The sequence below is a fragment of the Spodoptera frugiperda genome, chromosome 15 (genome assembly GCF_023101765.2).
Source record: "Spodoptera frugiperda isolate SF20-4 chromosome 15, AGI-APGP_CSIRO_Sfru_2.0, whole genome shotgun sequence".
Taxonomy (NCBI): Eukaryota; Metazoa; Arthropoda; class Insecta; order Lepidoptera; family Noctuidae; genus Spodoptera; species Spodoptera frugiperda.
The window spans coordinates 14,939,498-14,949,578 of NC_064226.1; the positions used below are offsets into that span (position 1 = coordinate 14,939,498).

The window sequence follows — 10,081 nt, forward strand, 5'->3', positions numbered from 1 at the left end:
TGGCGCACAGGGCACGCTTGCGCATGACATCTATACATGCCATTGGCGTTCAAAAGGTTAAATTTTACAATTCCAAGACTGTTAGTGAGCATAATGTTTTATAGGTACAATTGTTGATTTTTATATATTTTTAAGTTTCACGTAACCTTTTTCAATTACAAGGCTGTTAATGAGCATAATAAATAAATACGATTGTTGATTTTTTATATTTTTAAGTTTCATGTGACATTTTACAAATACAAGGCTGATATTGAGCATAATAATTATACACAATTGTTGATTTTTTATATATTTTTAAGTTTCACGTGACGGTTTCAATTACAAGGCTGTTAATGAGCATAATAAATAAATACGATTGTTGATTTTTTATATTTTTAAGTTTCATGTGACATTTTACAAATACAAGGCAACTATTTTAAGAATATGAAAGTGTATAAATAATATCACTAAAATCTGTACCTATTTAGCAGTTTTCAAATTTGATTACCTAATACATAAATGAACTCGATAAGTTACATTATTCAGCTACATCCCTAATCATAAACGAGAGATTTAAAAAAAATGGATAGTTGCCCGCGCCATTGGCATGTATACATGCCAATGGCGCGTATACATGTATACATGCCAATGGCGCGTAACTGATAGATGATAGTGCTGTAACTTGCTGCAATTTTATATGTATTTTTGTGTCTCAAAAGGCTGATATTTTATTGATAGTTGCTATTAATGTGGTCTTAAGTTTATTACAGTGGGAGATTAGGTTAAATAAATATTCTTTTTATGTTATAAGCAGTTTATTCAAAAAAATTCAGACGAAAATTATTACTCACTTTGGTTTATCGATAACATTTTGGAATCCCTAATATTTTCAAGGTTATTTCGTTGAATTTGTGGCTTGGCGTGGAGGGCACAGCGAAGCGTTTATGCTCTGGCGGTCAAAAGGTTAAGTTATTGTAATATCAACTATTAGCTTTAGTTCTACGCCATTGGTCTTTGGAAATCAGTTATATAATAAGCACCTAATAATAAACATTATGTGCCTATCTAAACTAGTAATGACAATGAGATGTGTAAAACCAGTTTTTATGTAAAACATTTTACTTAACTGCCTCCAATTAACTCTTCATTAATTCATGTTATCCCATTTTTAGCGCTGACAATTTAATTTAATTCTAAACTGATGAAACACTAAAAAGCCGCACATCAGAGCTTTTCAGTACCCATAAATATTATTAAGCATTAAACAAAATTGAAATTTAAATGTGAAGCAGTAAGGTTGAAATTTCTTTGTGGTTTGTGCACAGTGGTCTCATTACCTGTAACGACTGGCCATAAGTTTCGCCAATTTAATTCTATCGTCTCATCGCTCATACAGCACTTGTATTTTTACGAGGACGAAATAAAAAACGTTGTCCTATACATTTCTGAACAGGGAAGTTACCAGTTGTGTGTGTGATATACTCGCTTGTAACTCTTTATGGGTGTGATCGAAGCGAAGCCTGCTTTATGGGCATACATTTCATTTTACTTTTGTTCTTGTATTGTAAAACAAAAGTACTAATCAATGCGCGTAGTAAACTTGACTCCATTATTTCCAAAACTAATCTCCTAATCAAATTGTTATTCGACGAATTTCTTTAGAAGATGCTCAGAAGAAATAAATGGTTATTTTTCGATAAAACAGCTAAGTAATGAGCTATGTCAGTTATTCATAGTCGGCAGGTAAACGAATTGTGTCAGTAATCATTTGTTGTCAGCTGTCCCATCTAATGAACGACGCCGAGGTTAGCAGGTGGCCGATAACTTTCGGGAATTACTGCGAAAATACTCTTGTCATTTACTTGTACTTGTAGTACTGGAGCTTATGTAATTATGTTACGAAGCCAGGTACTTCTTGTTAGTTTACAGTGACATTATAAAATTGCCACGGAGTTTATTTGAGAGTGATATCAACTTAATAAATTACCATTCAATCTGAAAATATAAAGAAAGTAATTAATGTACGTGGTGGGTAGCAACGAAAGTATGTAGGCATGCTACGAGAGCGTAGTGAAATTCTAATAATGCGTAGCCGTATAGTACTACGGCGTAGGCGGTACTACGAAAGCGTAGCAGCTTGCTTGTAGTAGATGCTTCGGTCATTTGATTGGTAATGCGTTTCGTATCGACTAACGGCGCATTCCAATAAACTACGGATCGTTAAATTTGCTTACGAGCCGTAGAATTTTGACATAAGCTCCATACAAAATGTGTCAAAATTCTACGGCTCGTAAGCAAATTTAACAATCCGTAGTTTATTGGAATGCGCCGTAAGTTAATTTGAATCAAAATGCGATCTATGCAAGTTTGCTTACTGTGATTAACAATGAGAGTAACTTATTTACACTTCTAGAATAAGAGGAAAATAATAAAAGCTACTGAAAGAAGCCAGCGTAACAAAACATCGGTAATGCAGTGTCGCACAATAAGTAGTGGAAGTCGATAGTATTTCATTGAGCACAATAAGAACTAGTTTATCTGTTGCAATATCGCGATCGAACGAGAAAAATGTAACCTCTAAGCGGTTTGTTACGTAAACCGTCGTCCATTGTTTGTTTAGACTTTCCTGCTGTTGCCAATAATCCGGGTCTTATATGTATTCAGCGAGTGAGCCTTCTATTTTCGGAAAATGAAACTTCGCCATTTCTAGCTTACAGGATTAATTCGGAGACACATTTAGGTTTGTTCTAAATTTAAATAAATTAAAAGTAGCCGACTCAGCGCATCTATTCTTATCTTGCTGTAGGTGGCGCGACAGCCTTCGTCTTTATTTTTGTATTTTCACGTTGAATTTAGATGCTACAAGTTATGTTTATTTTTCTACGCAAGTAAGTAAATATTACTCGCAGTAGCGCACTGATACAGCTATTAATATAGATTTAAGAACTCTAACAACATAGGTAACTTATCCAAATTTCGAAATTCCGAACAAAAAAAGCATGTCACGGTAATGGAACGTCAGAAAAAAATCATTAATTACAAAAGGCTAGAAAACAAGAACAAACTGTTGGTAATCTGTGTTCATAATTGTGGGCGAGACACGATTGCCAAAACTTTAATTATGTTTTTGTGAGGACACGCCAGGTGCGCCGCCTGCGGTGCAAGTTGTGAACTAACCGCGGGTGTATAGAAATTATTATTGGAATAAACTATCATACTGCTCAATGTATGTATTCTACAAGAAGTACCAATTGCACCTTGATAGAGTTCAAGGCCAATAATATAATCGCAATAGACATGACAGAGAAAATTAAAAATCTATTTCTTAGTCTAGTCCGCCAGTTAGAAAATATTAGACATGTATTTTTTACTTTTTCACATAAGATAACAATATTTAAACGAAAGTATTTGTTTCCGTAAGAAAATAAAAAATACGTGTCTAATATTTCAAAATAATCTACAAGACAGACATTAAAATAATATTAGTCATTATGTTGATTATAATAATACTATACATACCTACATCCAATATTATAGGTTGCGTTACAATAGTCAGTGGAAAGAGAAGAAACTGTACTTATGTTACACAAAATACATCGACTCAACTACGTTATAAAGTAACCCACAGGAATCCGCTGAATCTTATAACTTGGATAGTGGAAAAAATGTTTATCAGCGTCGCGAAAAGGGTTTACTTAAATTTCAATTTAGAAAGCCGGACGTCAAGTGGGCTGAATAGAGAAGTTCAGCTTTACAAGTTTAATTTTTGCTTTCCCAGCGTTTGTGCGAACAAGCAGAAATTACAATAGAATTAATATTTACTTGCTTACTTTGTGTTCAGAACTGTCGGCTTGGAAAAATATGCGCAAAGATATTATGGCGGACAGAAAATTTAGATGTTTCATTCCAGCTTTGTTTTAAAGAATGTTGTTTTTATATGTTACTCCTGACCTTTTGAAATGTAATTTTAATAAACGGTAGGCGAGATACATTCTTATTGTAAGGTCATCTTTAAGATGATAGTAAAATTTTGTCCCTGCATTATTAATACGTTCTGGTTCTGGTATTGTTTTCCTTAAAATTATAAAATAATTATTAGTATGAAGTACACATTATTATCCGAAACTAATTTCGAAATTCCCCTTATTAGAATGCGGCAAACGGCGCACAATGGGCGGAGGGTCGAAGCGTATTGTGGGCGGCGTGGAGGCGTCTCCTGGTGACTGGCCATTCCTGGCTGCTATCCTGGGAGGACCTGAGGAAGTGTTCTACTGTGCTGGTGTACTGATCGCTGACCAGTGGGTACTGACGGCCGCGCATTGTGTTGGAAAGTGAGTGTTACTTATAAAACAGCGAAATATTTCATTTTGAAACCTTTTTGAAAAAGGCTTGAAGTATACTGTTTTTGTAATGGCGCCCAACATGGTACTATTTCCTTGTACAGTCATACAGACGTGAACGGCTGGACGATACAACTGGGCATCACGCGGCGGCGCTCGCACGCCTACTACGGGCAGAAGGTGAAGGTGAAACGCGTCGCGCCGCACCCGCAGTACAACTCCGGCATCGCGCACGACAACGACATCGCTCTGTTTCAAGTATGTTTTAATATGCATTTAACATAACATACATCACGTCATAACTATTTTATGGAATGCTGCGAAAACTGTGTCGTCCCAATTTCTATAACAAATTATGGACTTTTAAGACCAACACTATAAAGTTAAAAACTTCTAATTTGTGGGAATCGATACGCAATAAACCTAGTCTTAAAGTAAATCTTCTTGAAGCAGAAAATCCAGATGTTCTTCATGTAACAAGTAAACTGTGTTGTCCAGCTATCAGTACGGGTGCGCTACCACGAGCAGGTGTCCCCCGTGTGCCTGCCGCCCGCCAGCCGCGTGCTCAAGCCGGGCACGCTCTGCACCGTCATCGGCTGGGGGAAGCGTGACGATAAAGAGCGTAAGTCTACATATTTTCCTATATAGCTAGCTGTGACTGCCAACAATTGCAGATACTTAAGAAAAATATTGTCAATTTTTCTTAAGGACCGATAGCCACCGTCCAGCATTCACATTCTTCTTGACTTACAGAACAGCAGCTCTTCTGGGCTCAGCTATCTTGGGAAGAACGAGAAAGAAAACTACAAATGCTGTCATAATTTACAAAAGTCCCATGATTTTCTTTCTTTCGGTTGTAGTATCAGAATACGAGCCAGCAGTAAATGAAGTGGAGGTGCCCGTCCTCAACCGAGACCTGTGCAACCAGTGGCTGGAGCACCGCGACCTCAATGTTACCGAGGGCATGATCTGTGCCGGCTACCCCGAGGGGGGCAAGGATGCTTGTCAGGTGTGTTACAATAATACACATTATTTTTGTTAAAATTAGGTAGGTACTAGTTTCGGGTGATTGCATCGTAGGTTCGTTTCATTAGAAAATAATCCACGGTTTACTGTTCCGTCAATTGTGACGCGATCCTTACATACGTTTAGTGTATCCAAACAACTATTCTTTAAGTTCTTTTCAATGAAGTGCGTATCAATCATGATGTTTAGAAATTTAAAGAATTAATACCTAATATTAAATTAAAACCAGTATGTAGCTGGTCCCCTTTGTTCAAAAGTGTTGAATTAACGCGCATTATAATGCCAGTAAAAGTGAGCTCTTGATGTCTTATTGATGATGTTGTTAAAGATTAATTGAATAGCGTTTTATCAGTTTCTCAATAACAAATTTACGAGGCAAGCGGTAAACAACCCGTTGTGAACAGATTTTCATGATGCAATAAATTATATAATATCTGAATACAGTGTTGATCGGTATTTTAAAGTGATATAAGAATTTTAAAATCTACCTTTAGGTAAGCAACCAATGTTCCTACAAATATTTACTTAAAACACATTTTTAGTCATTCCGCGACTGTGAGATATAGTAAAAGACAAAATGTCTTATTACTAGAGAAAAAATAAACTGAAAGAAAAATAACTTAACATTTTTCTACTCGAGCAATTTGTCTTGAAAGTTAACGAAAAGCTCTTGACACACTAATAAAGTCCTCAAGAAAACATCGTGAAGTAATAAAACTAAAAAAATTCTAATACGGCTCCCAAACAAATATTTGTTCAGCGAATAGGTAAATCCAATAAGTGAGTAGGTTGGGAGCTGACGACAATAAACATCTCTTCGCTAACAACCGACCAATAAGGAGGCTCGTATTTACTCCACTCGTCCGCCCGAATTCATTGGAGTTCCTTTATGAACGGCTACACTTTAATGGTTCAGTGAAGCGTGCTAATATCCCGGTCCAGATTTTATGTACTTTTATAATGTTGTTCCCCGATGTTAAACCGCCGCGGCTTATGAGAAATTCCGCTAGTTTTCTTTATGAATATTTTATTTTAGTGTTCATAATAGTTTACGAACTTTGACGAAAGTGACATAGGACTTGACCTACATTCCGCCACACTAGACTACATCAAACGATATTTTGTATGCAAGGACATTAACGATTTATGTTCAGAATACTTCAGTTTTCATTATCAATTTTAAGTGCAAAGTCTTTGATAGCTTATTTATATCTTGACAGTTTTGTTTCCTGTAATAATCTGATAAAATTCCAGACCACAGAAAAATAAAAGGTAACCAGAAATTGGTAGGTTTAAATACAAAATAACATGTATTAAAAGTTACGTTGTATAGTATGCATGGGTCTACAACATATGAGTTTTGAAAACATTTTCACACAAACAAATAACGTTGTACATACCCAAATTGTGGATCGGCCAGTCCATTATTTAACACATTAAAGCGAGATCAAAATGAAATTGAAACGAGTCAGCAGTTTTGGTTGGGTGACAATGGATGAGGGGCGAGGGCCGCCGGGACGTGTGGACAAAGCCTAAGCCTTGCTGACGTGGCGACCTATGGGACAACAGGCCCGTTCACTAACATGTTTATTCCACATAATAAAGTGGATCGACTCAGATACAGTGGATACGATGTGCTTTCCCATGCAATGAATTTTGTTAATTACTTTTTATGATCGTACATTTTTCACACTATGTACACTCTGTATCATATTAGGCGCTCTTTTTCCCCTTACATACTCGTGGCACAAATCAAGTCATTCACGATGTTTACAAAGAAAAACTCACTGCGTAATAAAATTGAGTAAAAATACAGAGTGTACGCACTTACCTGCCGAGTCTATTTTCGTGAAAACAAGTCAATTTCTCCGATGTTATCAGTTTATTTCTTGTGACAACAAGCCATTTTTTTCCTTATTACATTCTCTGCAAATGTTATCACTTATTTCCGGAAAATGTAGGTGTATTTGTACAAGTTTGAAATTTGAAATTGTTTTTATAGCTTTTAAAATTTGTGATAATGGTTACGGCACAGGAATAAATAGATCAATTAGGTATATTTTGCTTCCTCACCTTAAAATATTGATGAGAATATAATTTGTGCATCTCGTTATTTCCAGGGTGACTCAGGTGGTCCTCTCCTGTGCAAGGACCCAGACGACTCCTCGCGCTGGTATGTGGGCGGCATCGTGTCGTGGGGCATCAAGTGTGCCCATCCACGTCTGCCCGGAGTGTACGCGTACGTGCCCAAGTTCATTCCCTGGATACACCAGCAGATGAGGCAGTACAATGACGACAACGCCAAGTCAGAAGACATATAAACGGCGAACTATGAAGTGGCATCACTTTGGAATATATAAATCCAAACATTTGATAATAATATGTCCAAAAAAGGAAATACTCCTACCATTATACCTACTTTGTATTTTACACATTTTCGGTATTTATATCAAAGTTGAAATTATTGTATATTTTATTTACAAATAGGTTGACTATAGATAGATATTATTGAAAATCAAACACTATTATGTACTTTACATTATACAATTTATTATTCTTAAGTGGTGTCAAAATGAACTTGACTTGAAATGCCTGCACGTACTGCAGGCAACTATGACTATGACAATAATTATTGAATAATGACAATAAATTAATTAACGATGACAATAAAATATATACAATCGTAAAATATAGTAGGTAAGTCAATTTTTCAAGAGAATCTAAATATATAATATACAATGAATATATTATACAACAAATTCCGAAGCATATATGTATAAGAAGTCTTGGGGAGTTGACTTATATATTTATTGCTTTTGACAAAGACATATGGCTAAATATTTTCACATATCACTCGTATATCGCGTGATGTAAATTATTTGGAGCTGTGATAGTAAATGATTTATTATGAAGCGAACAAGTCGATGATGTATTAAAGTTTACCCATGACTTGAAGTTGACCTGGCACAGTGACTGGGCGCGCTGCTGCATCCCTCGATACTTTTTCTCGGGGTGATCAGTCATCGGTGACTTAGGTCGTACTAATATTATACATATTATGAAAACTGTTTTGATTCATGTGAATTTTATATGTAAGCTGCTTTTATAAGTAATGTAGTGTTCTCAAAGCTTTAGCAGACTTTTAGATTGTTTTTAATATTGTACCTACATACTTTGTTTATCGTTTTTATTTCTATTCTGTGTTAGTGTAGAGTGAAGGGAAACCTCATTTGTCATTCGGGATCACAATTTCAATGAACATTCTCAAATCGCAGTAGTGGAGTCTTTGCAATCTTTCAGCGTGGTACAGCCACGAGTGACAAATTAGGAGGTCCGTAGTATTTAAGTGTATGTTTGTTTGATGTTTGATGTTAGTAGTTTAGGGGAAAGTGCTTTTATAGAATAAAATTAAATCCCATTCACATGGATGCAGGTTAAAAAAATATAGATTAAAAAATATAGACAATGATTGTTTATTAAAAAAAATAGGTGTTAATCTATGGCGTTCTAAAGTTCTTCCTAATGACAATAAAATATGAATGTTGAGTTTAGGTAAATATCTACGATGAAATCGTAACAAATAAATACATAATGAATTACCACGACAATACCTAAAGTAAATAAATAACATTAAATAGCAAAATGCTTGCGTTTATGACGCAAGCGGCCGAGAGGGTCCCGGCCTGTACATTGGTGTAGGACCCAGGAGTACTATCCAACCTTATACTATATCGACAATAATAATTTTTGACAATATATTTACTAACAGACGTAGTTTAAGCTTTGTTAATATACAATTTAGATACTTCTGTTTCAATATGTTTTTCTAAATGTAAGTAGGTGTCATTTTTAAATACCTTGACAATAATGGAAATTGTAATTATATTAGAGACATAGCTTTAATAGATTCTAAGACATAGTATTATTAGAGTAGCTGTAGGTGTGGTAAATATTTTTTAAACTTAGGACGAAATATACTTAGTTCCTTTTATATGGGTAAACTTTTAGTTTTTCGTATAGTATCTAAATGTTCTGCGATCCAGTATTACGGTCTCTGGAGAGACGTGGTTATAGCACAAAGCTATGCTCAAACTAACTTAGGTGTATTTATATAAGTATAGAATCAAGTTAATGTTTTAGCGATGTGAACATGAACGGTAGCAAGCGTATAATGTGGGCTTACATAGGGGCGGTGAAATTATTGAAATAGTTAAATATACATATAGGATATCAGTATTTACATTGATACTTAGGTGTATGTGTAGGTAGCTGTATTCTGTGCATTCTAGGCATTTCATGTTGGCATACTAGATTCATGTTTCGGCCTAAAGATATTGTCACGTGGTGTCAGTCAATTGTCTCACTGAGTTCGCGTTCACATCGCACTAATTATATAAATCTACATTTACATGGAAGTATGGTTGTTGACTACTTATGAGTCTCCTTTCTCAACTCGAGCTTTCTCTAGTCTTACATTAAATATATATGTAATTACATAATATTAATATTATATCAGAGTCTAAATTATCAATTTTGTTACTATCACGATAAAAGGAATTAGGTTCAAATATAATTTGATATATTAATATAAATGTCAATGATTTTATCTACATTATTTTTTACGTAGTGACTGAACTAAAGTACAGAATATGAAAACATGAGAACAAAATGAAGAGATCGAATGGAATGAGCCAGATGGTCTGATGTTCTTAGAGGGGAATGGTATTTTTACTTTG

The 10,081-nt window shown here is 35.1% G+C and overlaps 1 protein-coding gene across 2 annotated transcripts in view; it reads left to right on the top strand.

Moving 5' to 3' along the window:
• The window catches only part of LOC118271476 (atrial natriuretic peptide-converting enzyme), a 73,693-nt gene extending 63,654 nt beyond the window's left edge, over window positions 1-10,039 (top strand). For both annotated transcript variants that reach the window (XM_035587578.2, XM_035587584.2), the window contains exons 13-17: window positions 4,130-4,310; window positions 4,424-4,577; window positions 4,818-4,941; window positions 5,180-5,328; window positions 7,466-10,039. In XM_035587578.2, the coding sequence (XP_035443471.1) occupies window positions 4,130-4,310; window positions 4,424-4,577; window positions 4,818-4,941; window positions 5,180-5,328; window positions 7,466-7,666 (809 nt within the window). In that variant the 3' untranslated portion in view covers window positions 7,667-10,039. The remainder of the gene's footprint in view (window positions 1-4,129; window positions 4,311-4,423; window positions 4,578-4,817; window positions 4,942-5,179; window positions 5,329-7,465) is intronic.
• Window positions 10,040-10,081: the final 42 nt, after the last annotated feature.